The sequence below is a fragment of the Dasypus novemcinctus genome, chromosome 3 (assembly GCF_030445035.2).
Source record: "Dasypus novemcinctus isolate mDasNov1 chromosome 3, mDasNov1.1.hap2, whole genome shotgun sequence".
NCBI classification, from domain to species: Eukaryota; Metazoa; Chordata; class Mammalia; order Cingulata; family Dasypodidae; genus Dasypus; species Dasypus novemcinctus.
The window spans coordinates 173,440,955-173,458,470 of NC_080675.1; the positions used below are offsets into that span (position 1 = coordinate 173,440,955).

The 17,516-nt window shown below is 50.5% G+C and overlaps 1 protein-coding gene across 1 annotated transcript in view; it reads right to left on the reverse strand.

Annotated features, from left to right (window-relative positions):
- FSD2 (fibronectin type III and SPRY domain containing 2) overlaps nt 1-17,516 on the reverse strand; it is a 46,903-nt gene that overhangs the window by 19,251 nt on the left and 10,136 nt on the right. Inside the window, exons 2-9 of the mRNA XM_012530487.4 lie at nt 12,150-12,662; nt 11,916-12,011; nt 9,440-9,670; nt 8,254-8,276; nt 7,223-7,344; nt 5,104-5,259; nt 2,749-2,883; nt 1,984-2,134 (exon numbers count right to left, since the gene is read on the reverse strand). Coding sequence (XP_012385941.1) covers nt 1,984-2,134; nt 2,749-2,883; nt 5,104-5,259; nt 7,223-7,344; nt 8,254-8,276; nt 9,440-9,670; nt 11,916-12,011; nt 12,150-12,584 — 1,349 coding nt within the window. The 5' untranslated portion in view covers nt 12,585-12,662. The remainder of the gene's footprint in view (nt 1-1,983; nt 2,135-2,748; nt 2,884-5,103; nt 5,260-7,222; nt 7,345-8,253; nt 8,277-9,439; nt 9,671-11,915; nt 12,012-12,149; nt 12,663-17,516) is intronic.

Below are 17,516 nucleotides of genomic sequence, written 5' to 3' on the forward strand. Positions count from 1 at the left end.
CTGCACAGGAATACAGTCCCTAACTGCCATTGTCTTGACTCGACTCCTGCGGTGGCTGACCTCGTGTGGGTACAGCAGGACAGAGAGGTCCTCGAGGGGATGCCCATTTGCAGCTACAACACCTCACCCAGCTGAGGCCAGGAGGTCCAGGCCATCTCTGCAGCTGCAGCTCCGGGCCAGAGGGGAGCTTTCACTCACTCATTCAGAAATGTTTACTAAGCACCACATGTGCCCGGCACTGACTGGGGAAGTTAGTCTTTGCCCTCATAGAGCTTACACTCATTCCTCCGGGAACGGCCTGAAGACACATAAGGCTGTAACCGTGACAGAGTCACAGTGTGCCACAGGGTATTTAATTGGGGGTGACTTTTGAGCTGAGATCTGAAGGATGACTAGAAGGCAACTGGATGTAAAAGGGATGGAAGACTCTCCTAGGCAGAAGGAGTAGCAGGTCAAAGGCCCTGTGGCAGGAAGGAGCATGGGAAGTAGGAGGAACTGCAATTGACCAATGTGGCTGAGGCTGGAGAAGGAGGGGAGCTGGTATAGGATATACTGGGGAGGCAGGAAGTTTTTCCTTTTCCTCAGAGCAGCGGGACACAATGGTTAGGTTTGAACCTGGAGACGGATCATCTAGGTCACTGAGCAGCCTGCCAGTGCCCAAATCTAAACCACCTGGATGGCCAGAGCCACTGGACCCCTGCCCCACTCCTTAAGGAGAGAGCTGACGTGGCTGTGGCCACGTGGAGCCCACCGGGAACAGACGGACCGACGGGCGAGATGGCCAGGGGCCGAGCCTGGCATTTAGCACAGAAGAATCTGCCTCCCTAACCGTTTACCCAGCCTTGCCCTCCGTTTTCCAGTGCCGGGGAGCGGACCCCTTGGTGGCCAGGCCGGGGCTGCTGGCTCACTCCCTTCACAAGATTCTGTGCCGTCTGCTTGTAAGCCAGAGGGACAGCCACGTCCCCTCCACTGTACAAGGCTGCAGAGTCCCGGGAGCTGTGCTGGCCAGTGAGTCCCGCCCTGTCCGTGTGAATCCCTCCAGCGCGCTGACAAGCAGGGCTTGTCTGACAAACACCAGCCGGGCCATGGCTCTTGGTACCTGAAGCTGCACTGTCTTCTCTTTCTGCGGTGCTGTTCTCCCTCTCCCTGCTCCGTTCCCGCCCCAAGGCCTGCATCCAGGAGCTCCCTCTGTGGCAGGGCCCTGCCCCACCCTTCTTCAGACCTCAGATTAAACACCCTCTCCAGCCAGAGGAGTTCCCTGCCTCCACCACCGCTGTGTCACTGCATTTCAAACAGAAGTGCCCAGCCACCAAACTGCGATGGGACTCGGCCTTTGGTCTCCCCACCCGTAAGATGGGACCGCAGGGCTTTGCTCACCCAGAGCCCCTTCTGGCCCTGACCCGCTCGTGCCCATCTCTAAGCAGAGTCACTGGTTTCCAGTGAGGCCAGAGCAGCACTGGGGCTGCCACAGAGCAGCCACGGAGGGCCCGGGAGGCGTGGCCCAGGACACAGGCCTGGGGTGTGGCCTGTTGCCGGCTGACACCTTCACCGGGCCCCCACCTCGAGGGCTCTAGTGTAGATCACAGCACCGCTGACGATTTCACACATTTGTTTGTGTTCTTGATTTTTGTCTATTTTCCCCCACTTGACTGCCAGCTCCCTAAAGGCAGGGAATTCGTCTGTCTGGTTCACCAGCGTCTGGCCCAGGATCTGGCTTTAGGTAGGTGCCCGATACTCAGTGAATGAACGACTGCAGGAATGAATCTTAGCTGGGCTAAAAATAAGACCGCAGCCACCACCTGCGGCTTATCCACTTCTTCCTTAGAGGCATTCTGGCTACTTCTCACAAAAACTAAGCACCTGAAGCCCGAGATTCCTGTGTGGCTCAGATCCTGAGCCTCTGCCCAGACTCTGCCCATCTCCTGAGCGCATCACCCGTGAGCTGTCGGGCCTCTGAGCCCAGCAGGTGCCCTCGTGACTCACTCGGTGACACCTGAGGCGTCCGGAGTTTCAGCTTGGGTCAGCTCCACTGTATACGAGTCCACGGGATTCAGGTTCCCCGAGTCCCAGCAAATCAGCGCAGCCTCTTCGCAGCTCCTGATCTCTTTGCTTTTTATGATGGGGGGAGAAGGTGCTAGATGCAGGGGAATGGAGCAACGATGGACCTTCTCGTGCCTTTCCAGCCACTTGGTTCAGAGCTGGACAAACATCACAGCCACCTGCTTCCTCCCGACCAAAGGGGTCCATGCAACGAGACGCAAGCAGGGAGGTCCCTGTGAGACGTCCCTGGAGTGGAGACTGGTGGTAAGGTTCAAACGACAGTGGGGTTGACATAGGATTTTTTTTTGAGGCACTGGGGGCTGGAATTGAACCCGGGACCTAGAATGTGGGAAGCCAGCGCTCAACCACTGAGCCACATAGGCTCCCCCTGAGTTGGTTCCTTTGTCTGTTTTGCTTGTTTTGGGGTTTTTTTTGCCTTTTAGGAGACACCAGGAACCAAACCCAGGACCTCCCATGTGGGAAACGGGTGCTCAACTGCTTGAGCCACATCCGCTCCCCAGCAGCAGTATTCGTGATATTGTGAGACCAGCTGTGAGAAAACGTCCCTGGGATGCCAGGCATGCAGAGGTGGTGTTCCCCGTGAAAAAACAAACAAAAAGCCAACCACACCACAGCCGACCCTGCCCTTATGAATGAAACTAAGGAGGCCACCCACTCTAGAAACCGGTCCCCCCTGTGTCCCGTTACCTGTCATGTACACAGCACACTCACTGGTGGGGCTGGAGCCAGCCCTATTCTCAGCTGTGACCCAAAATTCATACTGGGTATTTGGCACAAGGTTTGTCACTGAACAATATGTTTCTTTGACAGTCACTGTAAACTCTGAGAGAGAGAAAAAAACAAGAATTCAATCCTGAAAAATAGACCAAGTGGCTCCAAACCCACGGTGCCCAGTGTCCCTGTGGTAGACGCAGACGTGGCACGGAGTCCTCCCGACCCTGGACCCACGCTGCGCTGTCAGCTGGCGTGGCTGCTCCTCCCACCAGGAAGCACAGTGAGGCTGGCCTAGCCATGTGACCAACCACGGCCAAGGGCACAACAGCAAACACCTCAGTGGAGGCTCGGAAAGTGCTGGCACGTAGGGGTTACCCTCTTGCCGCTGGGAACACTTCCACTACCACACGGAAAGCCCAAGCCAGCCTCCGGGAGGACGCAGGACGATGAAGAGAGGCACCAGCCATCCGAGTGATCTCAGCCGTCCCAGCCGAGACCCCAGGTGTGTGAGTTAGGCTATCCTAGCCCATCCAGCCCTGGCCAAGGCAGCCCAGACCAGAAGAGCTCTCCAGCCAACCCAGAGGACTGTGAGAAGTAACAAATTTTTGTGACTTTAAGCCATTAAGTTGTGTATGTGTGTTTGCATGTGTATGTGTGAGGGGAGTTTTGTTATGCAGCAAAAGCTAACTGATATACCCCCAAACCTCTCGGATTATGAAAAGGCAGTGGTAACTCATTAAGCCTCCCTTCTGGCAACAGCTTCTTTACAACAAAGTGGTCCATTTAAAAGAACTTCATGGGAAGCGGACTTGGCCCAGTGGTTGGGGCATCCGTCTACCACATGGGAGGTCCGCAGTTCAAACCCCGGGCCTCCTTGACCCATGTGCAGCTGGCCCATGCGCAGTGCTGATGCGCGCAAGGAGTGCCCTGCCACGCAGGGGTGTCCCCGTGTAGGGAAACCTCACGCGTAAGGAGTGCGCCCCATAAGGAGAGCCGCCCAGCGCGAAACAAAGTGCAGCCTGCCCAGGAATGGCGCCGACCACACGGAGAGCTGACACAGCAAGATGACGCAACAAAAAGAAACACAGATTCCCATGCCGCTGACAACAACAGAAGCAGACAAAGAAACAAGATGCAGCAAACAGACGCAGAGAACAGACCGGGGTCGGGGGTGGGGAGGGCAGAGAAATAAATAAATAAATAAATCTTTAAAAATAAATAAATAAATAAAAGAACTTCATAAACTGCTATGACACAGCCTCAACACGATGGCATCCGCGTGCCTGCAGTCAGCAGAGGGTACCGACAGGGTTGATTCCTGGCAAAAGCTGTGCTTATTTATTCTTGGTCCATGACCTCCCTCTTCCAAGCTCTCTCCCTCCTTCCCCTTCTTCAGTCAGGACCACACCTGCCCTCCTCACTGCTTAGAACCCACACCTGACTCTTCTCAAGAGGCCCCCCTCCTTCCTGGGCGAAGGATCTCCTGGACGCTGAGCCTTCTGCCCACATGGTACAACGAGCAGAGCTCTGGGCAGGGAACCCCAGGGCTGATCTCGTCCTGGTTCTACTGTAACTCACGTGTCCCCGTAGACAGCTCGTTTCTCTCTGGGCCTCAGTTTCTGCATCCGTGAAATGAAGATTTCCAAATTCCTTTCTAGAAATTTCACTCGACCACGAACAATGGACAGGCCCTGCCAGGCTGAAGCTGGTCCCTGGCCCTTGCAGAGGCTCGGCCGGGGCTCTCCTGCGGCTAACCCTCCCCTCTGCATAGAACGGCTTGACCACTGGGCTCGGGGAGGGCCTCCCCCAGCTCCACACCAGGCAGCCCATTTCCCTGGACCGCTTCTTCAGGGCTGGGGGCTGCCTGAAGAGGTGACTGGGGCCATTCCCAGGAGGCGCCGAGCCCCCGCAGGCTGCAGAGGCACCCCCAGCCCCGCGGGAGCCTGGAGAGCAGGCGTCCTGCTTCTGCCGCGCACTGTGGTGCTGCCTCCGGGAGGCGCGGGGGCCCAGGAGCCCAGGAGCCCGGCCGGGCCTCTCGGGAGGGTGTCCCCGCCCTTCCCGCACGGAGCGGCCAGCTGCTTGCACCCAACACAGACCCAGTGGCCTTTGGATCCGCTCCCAACCCCCAGCACCCTGGCCTCACGGCCCTCCCCAGCTGGGCTTTCTAGCCCTTTCCGCCACGGCTCACCTGCTTGCATCCCATCCCCGGGTGGTTCCCAGACCACGACAGCTCCGAGGAGCTGGGTGTGCACTCCCAGGGCCATCGCCCCAGCTACCAGGAAGGCAGGGCCGGGCGCAAGCAGGTGTGTGCGCCCCGCACAGCCTCACCTGCTGGGTCCTCCCGGGGCGCGCCGTCCCGCACCGGCCGGTAGGACAGCCGGTAGCTCTCCACGGTGTCGTCAGAGTACAAGCTCCAGCACACTCGGACCGAGGAGCCCGTGGCCGAGTTGGGGGCCTGTGGATTTATCACCGGAGCAGAAGGCGCTAGAAATGGAAAAGGGAGCAGAAAAGCAAACGAGGAGCCTGAAGTAGAGGTGAGGGCAGGGACCAAGCCTGGCTTTGGGGAACGGAGGGGGAGACAAGGTGGGAACACAGAACCTCCCGCCATGAGCCTGCAGCATGGGGCCAGTCAACCCATTCCTGCTCTGAGCTGGGGAGGGGGCGACGGGGGTCCAGGCTGGGGGACAGTTTGCAAGTCCTGCCCCGGGAGGTGGCTCCTCGGGCCCTGCCAGGCCATCCACATCGGCGGGAGACCCAGGGCCCAGCTCTGGAGGGAACGAGGGAAAAGAAGCCTTCCACAGGGATGCCCGGCAGTCATGAGCCCAGTGGATGACCGTCTTCCACGCTACGACGAGAGGAAACGGGTTTGGCTAAATTATGCTTTTTGGTACCAACTTCTTCAGAGTCCCTCTGGCAAATGTTTTCCCTTCTTTCCTGTAGGTGAATGCATCTCTGCCTTCCCCACCTCCGCCCCCACTCACACACAACCAAGAAGTGGTGCTTTTCCTCCATAAATCTTCTCCCAAGCACCACCTCCCTGCACTCCCAGGCTTTTTAAAAGCATCCATAGTGTCAAAGCTTGAACTCCGTCAGTCCAGGTTAAAGCAGTTTCCTGTGGCACAGCTCAGTTCTTTCTCTTCTGGTCAAGGGTGGGAAACCGTAACATGACAAAGGTAAGGAGGACAACAAAGAAGCCGGGTCCCCAAGTGACACGATCCAGGAGGCACAGAGCGGCCACCTATACACCGTGAAGGGGAGCCCCAAAAAGATGCAGTGCAAGAGGAGGGATGGTTCTAGGAGCCGCTCAGCTGCTCACAAGGCAGCAGATGCAAGTAGGCAATGAAAAGTCTCCTGGAGCCTGGACGTAGGAGGCTGGAGCAAAATGCCAGCGTTTCTTGAGCACTGCCTTTCCTTCCACACGATGAGGCCTGCTTAATTGGGCGGAACCAGCCCAGGGAGGGGAAGGCCCACCCAGTGGGCATCACAGCTCAGTGAAATCCTCCTCTGGCCCAGCGATTCTAAGGAGGCTCCACTGATTTATGAGAAAGGATGTTCATTATATTAACGGTTTATAATGGTGAAAAATCTAGAAACGTCCTAAGGGTACAGCAATGAAGGATTAAGTAAACAAATTAAGGTATCACCATATGACTATTTACGTAGCCATTAAAATGATGGTGTAGAAGAATTTGCCAGGACAGAATTGTTCATCATAATTGTCTGCTGAAAAAAAGATTACAAAACAGTGTGACCTTATTTTTATTTAAAAAAAAAATTCTATTCCAAGAAAAAAACTAAAACGATACATGCAGCCTCATTCCCAATCATGTTGTTGGGTGTTGGAGAGGAAGGGAAGAAGGCTGAGTTCTAGCAGTATTCTTAGAAATAAGCAACCACAGTAATATGTTTAAGAGCTACCTGGTACCACATGACATGCTGTACTTACACTACCTCATTTAATTCTCACCATATCCTCACAAGGCATTGTGACAGCCGCTTTACAGATAAGGAGGCCCAGAGAGGTTAGGTAAGTTGTCTAAAGTCACACAGCTAGGAAGTGGCAGAGGCGATTCTCACCCAGCTGAACAGGGCTCTAAAGTCCATACTTTTAACCACTATGTTAAAAGGCCCTCTCACCCCCAGGGGGAATGTAAATATCACCTTTAAGGAAAAAATTCAAGCTACTTGCTTGGGGTGAGTCAGGCAGGAGGCCTGTGAATGGAAACTCTCTCGAGGTTTCCTGGAGCCAGTGCGAGCCCACTGGGAGCGCGGGCACTTACCCCAGCAGGCCAGCCTCTGTCTATCCTAAGTCTTACAGGTCGTGAAGACAAACACATGGAAACCCCTTGTGGCTAGGTCATTAAGATCGTTTTAGCATCAGAGCTGCTTCCTCACACCCAGGGCCATCTGGACTGGCCGAGAAGCCGGCTCTCGGGGAGCCACACACCTGGGATGGTGTGAATGGAATCCATCAGCTGCTCCACGTCTGAGAAGTCCAGGGTCTGGTCTTCAAAGTCAGGCTGGGCAGAGATCTCCACGTCGGTTTCTGTTTTCAGGAATTTCCCTAGTCTGTCGGTACAAAAAGACACACTGGCGAGGACGGAGGGGCATCCTCCTTGGGGCGTGCCTCCACCGCTGGGCCACCAACAGACGGAGAGAGCCCCTTGGCTGAGCTTTCTTTGTTTTAACATGCTGCCGGTGGCCTCCTCCCACCTGCCTCAGTGACTGCCCTCGAAGGTCACCAGTGGGACGGGGAGGACTGGTCTGTGCCATGGAAGAGGAGGAGGGGGCCTGAGGGAGAGCCGCCCACCCTCATCCTATGCCACCCCTCCAACCCCCCGCCACGGAATGGGGCTCTGGGTCCTCCTGGACCTGCCCCCTGGTTTGTAAGTGGCGGAGGCAGATCGTGGAACCAGGCCTGTCCTGCCAGAACCCATGGCATAACGTAAGGGCTAACCTGTACATGGTTAAGCTCCTACGTCAACTTGCTTTACAGACATTGTCTTACTTAATGCTCGCAGAACTGTCCCTCTTGGTAGATAAGGTGAGTTCTAGACTGGGTGGACATGCCTGAGGTCGTGGGGGCAGGGCCGCAGGATTGGGACTTCTGTCTGTCTGACTCTAAAAATGCACGTGCTTTCTGCAGCCCCTCAGTCTGGGGCCTGGCACAGAAGCCGGGCGGTCACAGCCTCTCGGGATCTCAGGTCCCCCTTGGTGAAAAGAGGGGCTTGGAGGGAGATCTGACCACAAGCTTGGCTAGGCCTCGCCACATGCCCCCCTCCAGCTCTGAGAGTCTGCGACTGGAGACACGAGGCTGCTCGGGACCCCACGCCGCTTGAGAGCCAGGGCTGTTTCACTCCCAGGCTGGATGCAAAAGCTGAAGCCACAATCGCAGAGCTGAGGGAAACGGAGTCTATTTGGACACCCAGAGGTGGAAGGAACAGGAAAATAGAATACATGTCAGAACAAAAGGATTACCTGTCAGCCATAGCCACCGCATCCTAAAAAGGAGGGGAAAGGGGAAAAGGTTACCTTGTTTTTGGAAATAAATGCCTTGCTCAAACTACACAATAATAGAAGCAGATTTTTAAAAACTTGGAAATCAGGGAAAAGAAAAAATCAGCCACATCCCACCTCCCTAGCATAATCGCCCTCATGGTGCCTGCACCTTTTCTGTCATCCTGTGTGTGCTGAGCCGACACAGAGCACACCTGCTGCTTTCCCCCCTTTAGATTACGTAAGCCCCTTCAGATAACAAACGGCCCTCTGCGCCATCAATGTGCAAGTTTGCGTAACAGCTCGTTCACTGGAAACGCCATCGTTTACTCAACTACTCCTCCACTGTTGAATGTTTTTCACCATCATAAATGATGGCGAGAAGAACACTTTCATGTGTGTAATTTTGCCCACACTCTAGGTTATGTCTTTGAGAGATGGTGGGACCACCGGTTCAAAAGCGATGTGCGCCAGGGTTCTAATGGTGCCTGCCAAATTGCTTTCCAGCTTTAGGTAAGGGTTCCTCGCCCCACGCACACAGGAAGGAGAGACTGCTGGGCTTTGGGCAGCAACCCCAGGCTTGAATGCTTGTCCCCTACTTCTTTGACACCACATCTGCCCCCACAGTCCCATAGGATCTTGGGAAGAGAGGGGATCCCAGCTCTGCCTGACGTTGAAATTCCTGTAGCCAGCTGATTGGGGGGATCAGATTTAATTTGGTTTCAAGAAAATTAAGAACTGGATGTTTCTGCATGCCTGAGTTGATGAATTAAAATTTTTAACAGTTATCCTTGTAAGTGGGAAATTCAAGGTGACTTTTTAGCTGGGATAGCTTTCTCCCCAGAGCTCCAAGGAGCCATCTCAGGTGGCCGGAAAGTTCTCCAGGAGCCGGCTTTGCTCCATATCGGGATGGGGGGACAGCTCTCTCAGTAACCAAAACATGGGAACAAAGACTCTGCTGCTGTGTCAGCCACAGTGGAGGGAACAGCTCGCGGGCATTCTCCACCACTCACAGTGAAGCTCTGCAGAGAAGGGGCTGACAACCTCACCATTGCAAACACCCAAAAGATATAAATGGTGACACTGACACCTCCCGGTGGGGAGAGGACAGTCTAACCTACCCCTCTGTGATTGTCATTTCAATTCATTATTTCATTTCCTCACTGACCTTTATGAAATCGACCTTCTCTTCATGACATATGTCCTCTATTGTTTCCATCAGCTCCTTACAGGTGTCCAGGTTTTCTCCACAGCTGATGAGCTGTCCATACAAGGCTTCTAGCTTCTCTTTCTTTTTCTCCCCTAGAGCTTGTATTTTTTCTTCATATTTTTGAGCAAGTGTTTCCAAGATCTCGTTGAAATGTGACTCAAAGTTTTGTTCTTGTCTTCCAAAATTCTCCTGCAAGACAGCTGACCTCGTCATTTCAGTACATGTGGTGTGTTGGAGTCACTAAGGGTATGAAAATGTATCTACCCGGAGCTCATTTTTGGTCCCTCAGCCTTGTCGTAGCTGTCCTTTCTCCCCAGGCTGCTGGGGCGGGCACTGAATCAGCTAGAGCATAGGAGGCTCCAGCCTCGTCAGTTCCTTGGAGATAATTTACAGGAAGGACCACTTTCTCTCCTGGCATCATGACAGTCCTCCCCGGGTTAACCACCTCCCATCACCATAACAACTGGCCAGGGAGATTATCAGCCAGGAGTCAGGCTGAAGTGGGCCTGAGAGACATGTGTCCTGGAAGCTTCCCACCTCTCTTTTCCTCCTGATCTCACAACAGCTCACAATACTCACCTCCACTCCTAGATGCTGGGATCCCACAAACACCAGGATCACACAGATCCTCCTGTCAGCCAGGGAAAGGTGAAGGCCAAGGGAAATATGGGATGTGGTTGGGTGGGGCTACCTAAGAGCTGAGGACATGCAGGAAGGCAGCACAAGGTTGTGATGGCACCACATTCTGGAGTATGGTGGGTGGGAAACAGCCGTGAAAGCTTATTGACTCCTAGTCCTTACTCAGACGGAAAGACCCAGAGTCCAGGGGGTTCCTTGATGTTATCCTCACCAGATGATGGGGACACTTGCAAAAAAGAGGCTCTTATTAGTCATGCATTAATGAATATTAATGTACCTACTTTGTGCATTAGACTTGGTCAGAATGGGAGAAAAAAGGGGAAAACAAAAGATGATTCCCCAGGGCTGAACAGAAAAGAAAGGCTTCAGAGTCCTTGCTGAGGGTGAAGGTACTTTGCTCTGATCTATGAGATGATGAGCAGAGTGGAAGTTCTCTCCCACATGGTATACAAGCCCTTCCTACCACCACCCTATGCTCGGACTTGGCCCCTCTCTGTGCCTCCCACAAGGGATTCGGGTAATCGCTCTCCTCTCTTTTAAGACTGGGGGAAGCTTCACGAGAAAGGTGCCCAGGACTTGGTAATTCATAAGAGGCACCCTTGTTGCTAGCAGCTGAGGTTTTTAATAGAAGTCGAGTGTCTACAGGAAGGGAGGGAAAGGGAAGAGTGCCGTGGCTCTTAGGCCTGGACTGCCTCATCTGGAAGGCTGAGTTGAGCTCTGCCATCACAGTGGCACACACATACCTACTAACACCTGCCCATGTTTGTTGACAGGCACAGAAATGTATTCATCTTATAAAAAGTAGGTAAAGGGTGAAGAAAAGAACACATCGAAAATAGATGGCTGTCTTGCAATGTCTTACCCAGGCTGGCCCATGAAAGAGGAACTGGCCTTGTTCTGTGTAGCTTCTGGGGCCCAATCGTGAACAACGGGCAAGTTATAGGGCAGCAGTTTCTAGCTCAGTAGTCAGGGTTTGAAACTCTGTTTCAAGAGCCCACACTCTTCCCCATGTCAGAACTGAGATGAAGAAGGGCTTTCAAAGGACGGGAAGTCCTAAAATCCTTACTGTTCTCTCAGGGAGAGTCTGGAAATGGCTAAATAGACAAAGACAGCCTGCAAACTTACTTTTTAACCCATGCACAGCTAAAAGTATGCCTGTGGCTGAGAGTCAGTAACAGGCAGAAGTGGGCATGCTGCCCGTTAAAACAACTAGGAGCAGCTTGACAGCCCACCCCTGACTTTAGGTAGTCGACGTTACCCCCTGACCCCCAGGCCTTGAATCCACAACCCCCCAAGAACAAGGAAAGGACGTGGAGCCCCACTGCCTCCCGTTACGCAGACACTAGCAACAAGCAGCACCAAGGGGTTCTCGGTGTGAGGAAAAAATAAACAAGGGCGAAAACTCAAGGTCGGAGGAAAGCTGTTCACCTCTTCACCACCTTTAGGTAAGAATAAGGACCTAAACCGCGTGCAATCGGGCATTCAGGTAAAGGGCTCAGGAGGGAAAGTGAAGGCCGAGAAGGAGAGGGGCTACGACTGGAGAGTTTCTGCCTTATTCCTTCACTCCACAGACACACCTAACATGCCTCCCCCGAGACACACGTGCAGGCGGCCGGAGCCCACAGAGGCGGAGAAGGGTGGCCTCGCCTCGAGCACGTGGAGGCTGGAGGTGACCCCTTCCGTCAGGCACATGCCCAGGAAGGCCCGGGAAGGCGCCCCGCCTGGACACCTCATGGTGTCAGGTGACATTCTCCGACTGCCTCGACGGCAGCGCGGGGAGCGCATGCGCGCTTACCTCCACCGTGACGAAGACCTCTTCCAGGTGGCTCGCAAAATTCTCCATCTCGATAATCTGCTTTTCCAACCTGTACATGTTCCTGTGAATTTCGTCCTATCAAACAGGGGGGTGCACAGTGAAATGCCGGCTCTTCCCCCTTCCCGGGAGGGCGCTCTGGGGGCACCCCCCTGCCGCACCCCCGAGCCCCGCGCCCGCCGGCCGGGGAAAGGCGAGCCCAGGAGCCCCGCCGACCTTGGCGCCTTCCAGGGCCTTCTCGAGCGGGGTCACCTCGTGCTCCCGGTGCTCCCCGAAAACCTCATAGGCCGGGACGGGCCTCCTACAGGTGGCGCAGAAGACGCCGGCGGCCTCGTCCTCGCCGTCCTCCTCCGGGATGACGTAGCACTCGTAGTCCTCGGGGGCGCGCCCGGGCGCGAGCCAGGGGGCGTCGCGCGGCTCCGGCCACCAGGCCTGCAGCTCGGGGTCGGCGTCCAGCCCCTCGCGCAGGTCCCCCGGGGCCCTGGCCCAAGCCGCCCCGCCTGGCTCGGGGGTGGCCGCGGCCTGCGCCGCCTCTCTCCTGCGTCGAGGGTTTTCCTCAGGGAAGGGCTGCCCTCCGTCCTCGGAGTCGTACAGATCCCTGTGGTAGAAGCGCAGGTCCCTGGGCCCGGCCGCCCCGGCCTCGTCGGCCATCGCCGCTCTGGAAACCCCCGGCAGCCCCTGGGCGCGAGCAGGATCCTTCCTCAGCACTTGAGAGTGAAGATCCGGGTCCTAATACACAAAGGGAGGGGGGATCAGTTCCTGAGAAGGTCATCGGTGTCGGCGGTCACTAGACTGGGCGCCAGTGGTGCTCGCAGGTGCCCACCAGTGCAGGGACGCCAGCATGGCGAGAAAAGTCCCGGTGCCAGGTGGACTGGCGTGAGGCAAGAGTCGGGCTCAGATCCATCTCCCAGAGTCTAAGGGGCTTAGGGTCTTTATGGGATTCTCACAAAGCGGGTGAGAGAGGGGCATTATTTATGTCGGCCTGTACTGACGGGTCGTGTTCCATCATTCTCAATTTTTTATCATTTGAGCATTCAGTTATTGGTTTTCCTTTCTTAAAAATGTAGGGTGTTTGTTTTCATTTTTTAAAAAATTAGAGCAGTTATAGGTTTACAGAAAAATCATGCAGAATGAACTGAGATCCCATACACCCTCCACTCTCCCTCCTTTTTCCCAGTTAACATTTTGCACTGGTGTGGTTTCTTTGAGACAAGTGATGAAAAAATATGATTTTAATTACATGGTTAACTAGACTCAGCAGTTTACATCAGGGTTTACTCTGTGTGTGTACAGTTCCATGAGTTTTTTTTTTTTTAATTTATTCTGTTAACATATACACAACCTAAAATTTTCCATTTAATTACTTTCAAATATGCAATTCAATGGTGTTTTTGCTACCATCAAGTCGTGGTTTCATTATGAACCATCTGTAAAGAAAATGTGATTGCTATAGGAGGATGGGCTAGGTTTAAAAAAGAAGAAATTACAAAAGGAATGTCAATAGAGTTGACTAATAAATGACACCTAGACATAAAAATAACTCAAAAGGCAACATAATGGGAGGGATCATGGGCAATTATACGAAATAAATTGTATAAACTAATTGAAAAAAGTGAATGGGAAAGACAATTTACAGAAGAATTACTTCTGTGCACAATATTGCCTGTAGACACAAATTTGGAAAACTGTCCTTCCTTAGGTGTAGCAGAGAACAAATAAATGATGCCATTTTGCCTTTCCAGTTAGCAAATATTTAAAAATATAAAACTATACCCAATGCAGGATAAGGGTAGTGAACTGAGCACCCCCATATACTGCTGGTTGGAATGTAATCCTGCCCCCATTCTCTGGAGAGCAAATTTGACAACATGCATCAGGTGTCTTAAAAATATTCACATGCTTTAATCTAGTAATCCTCTTCTGGAACCCTGAGGTATATATAGGCGAAAAAAATTCTACATAAAAATGGCTACCGCAAAATGTTTTATAGTAGCAAAAAAATTAAAAATCCCCATGATAAGTAGAATAATAGTTAATAAACTCTATAGAATATAATGCAGTCTTTAAAATGTTTGTGGAGAGCATAGGATAACTTGGAAAAAGACAATATGATGCAAGTAAAACAGAATAATGAAGGTACATCAACTCTAGAAAAAATAGCAATACTGTTAGTAGTTGTGCATAAAGAATATTAGTAATAGCTACTATTTGTTGAACGCTTACTGTATGGATTATTCTGTGTTAGGCAGTTTATATACTTTTTTTTAGGAGGTTCCAGGATTGGACCCCGCACCCTGTGCATGTAAGCCCACGCTCAACCACTTGAGCTAGATCTGCTTCCCAATGAGAATTGCTTTTTTCCATTTGTTTGTCTTTAGGAGGTACTGGGGATCGAACCCGGGACCTCAAACATGGAAGCAGGCGCTCAAGCACTTGAGCTACATCTGCTCCCAAATATACATTTTCTTAACTTCACAACAACTCCGTGAGGTAAATACTACCATTATCCTCATTTTATAGATGAGGAAACAGAGGCTCAGAAAAGGAAACCTGGTTAGTGAGTTGCTGAACTGGGATTTGAAACTTAGTCGTGTCATGGCCATAAGACTGCCGCACAGACTTCCAACTACAGGGAGCACAATTAACAAAGGGTTCTGGCTGCACCCTGAAATTCATCCTGCATTTGCAGGGAGGACATGCTTCTGCTGGGCTCCTCCCATCCAGTGACAAAGTATAGGAAGGGTATTAAGGCAGACCCACTCCTGAGTGACATGAAACTCCTCTGATGGCCAATTTTGGCTGGAGGACACTCCGACGGCCTTGCCAACCCTTTCTCAGAGGTATGGTAGTCTAGGATGCCTCCATCCCAGCCTTCCCCAGCTCTCCTTCACTCAGGACCAGGCTTGCATTGCGACAGCTCTCCCAGTCTTTCCCATCTCCCTGCCCATTTTATTGCACACACGTGTTTCCCGTAACAAAGCTCTTACACTTGTAATTCCATCTTGGTATCTGCTATTTGGTGGACATGGATGAACGCAATTTACTGGATTCCAAAGTCCTTGCTGGCACAGAACTACCATTGTGTTATAGTAATTATTTTTGTGACAACTTTATTGAAATATAATTCACATACCATACAGTTCAAAGGTTTTAGTGTATGCGAGAGATATGCAACTATCACTGCAGTCAATTTTACACTTTCATTGCCTCAAAAAGAAATTCTATACCCTTTAGCTATCACCTCCCCCTCCCACCCCCATCCTTCCATTTCTCCCAGCTTTAAGCAGGCACTACTCTACTTCCTTTCTCTCTACATTTGCCTATTTTGGACATTTCATATAAATGGAATCAGGTAATATGATAGACACCTAGCATAGTGTTTTCAAGGTTCATCCATGTTGTAGAATATATCAGTACTCCATTCATTTTTAAGGCCAGAGAATATTCAGTCCATTTATAAAGTACCCTCTTTATCTCTGGTAACATTTTTGTTTTAAATTTTGTTCTAATCTCTAACTCTGATATTAGAATTGTCACTCCTCCAGCTTCTTTGATATATTTTTTCCACCCTTTTACTTTCAATCTCTTTGTATCTTTGAATCTAAAGTATGTCACCTGTAGACAGCATGTAGTTGGATATGTTATTAATTTTTCTTAACTGTTTATTAAGAGAAGTGCCTAAGAATTTTGACATTGGCATTGACACATTATTGTATCTTTTTCAGTGTAACAAAATGTGTATTTCCTTTACAACAATATACCCCACTCCAAAGAAAAAGTCCTCCTCAGAATCTGACAATTAGCATTCTAGAACCCTCATCTTCTTAGCAAGAGAGGAAACCAGAGGCTAGAGAAAAAGGCTGGCATCTATAAATCTGGTGAGAACTGAAGGCGTAATTTGGAAGGAAGACAGTTTACTCTGAAGAACTATTAAGCTGTGACAGGAGAGTTACTATAAAATCAGAATGAGAACTCCAAAGGGTACCTTAGGACTGAGAGAGAGGATGGAATGAAGAACCAACTTGACAGGGGAGTTTGGATCTCAATGAAGAAAGTGTGATTGAAAACCCCTTCAATGGCAAGCAAGTTCAGCGAGTTGTCTTGGCCAGAGCCGGCTCACCAGCTGCTGGGCAAGCAGGAACAACCCGTGAAGGCACATGTGAGCTGAGGCTGCTGGGTGGACATGCAGCAATCGCCAGCGTTGCCTAAGGCACATTGGGAGGACTTAACCAAGATGTCACCAAGCCTCAATCACCCAGAACCACCCAGAAAACTGCTCTCATATTCTTGACCCTCGGACACTGAGCTAGATAATAAACTGCTGTTGTAAGCTGCTAAACTTTGGGATAATTTGTTATGGAGCAAGAGATAACTAATACATTGTCCCACCTAAAAATAACCTTTTTTACCCACCTGGATGAATTTCCTCCTTTTTTTTTTTTTTTTTTTTTTTTAACATCCTGGCTCTTTCAAGGGTAGCATCTATACCGCTGGTCTTTACCCTAGGGTATTATGTGCATGAAGACTTTCCAAGGAGCACATGGGCATGAATAGTTTTAAGGGTATCAGTTTCCAGATGCACAACCTCATATTTACTCTTTCCCAAAGTTACTCTGCCTGAGAATGAGCCAGCATCTGAGGCTTCGTGCAGTTTTTCTTTTCACAATAGCTCTTTTTATCTGTAGTACCAAACTAAAACTATACGTCTCATTCATTCTGAGTATTACATTACACTGTAAGAAGTTATTGTTCTGGAATTTAAAATAACCCCCGATGGCCACATGAAGGGACAAGGTAAAAATGTTGAGAAAGTGAATGGCATTAATGAATGAGTAAGAAAATTCTTTTGCAAGGTAAGTGGTTTCCAATTTTTTCCAAAAAAAATTGATGAGGATCTAATCAAGTTGTCAGCTGATAGATGATAAAAGATGATTCCTGTAACAGATCACTATATAATTTTTGGTGCACATTTCCAAAACAGAAGAACTGAGTGGCACTGCTAGAATGAAGCAGCTTCCATTTCCACCAACTTGTGTAGGTGAGCAAGATTGCACAGTGCTTCCATATTTGAAATGAAAAACAGTGAGACAATTGATGCTAATTTCTGTCATTCTAGAATATGTTAGTTTCATCCATGGAAATATGAATTAACTTTAAACACAGAAAAGCCTCATCCATTTTGTTAAGAAATATGCTTCCTTTTTACATTTTTGCTTAATAATTATTGGTCAAAATTTGTCATGTATTTATGTTGTTTTGCTTACATGTGACTAAAAATTGATTTGATAATTTAATCTAGAAGGAAAAAATGTTACTATTTAGAACTTATGGTTCCAGGAAATTAAGAAAAAATTAATTTCAAGTTATACATATATTTTTTGTAGAGAGGTATCCTACATGATCAATAAAAGACTACAAGAATAGAAAACTACATTGGGATGAAATTCTGCTGAAGAGTGAAATGGAAATACAAATTCAAGGAGAAAAAGAATAATGTGAAACTTCCAATGTTATAGAAGAGGTTGTTCATGGATTTTTAAAGATAGTTGATGCAGAATATCAAATAGACATATTATTTAGAAT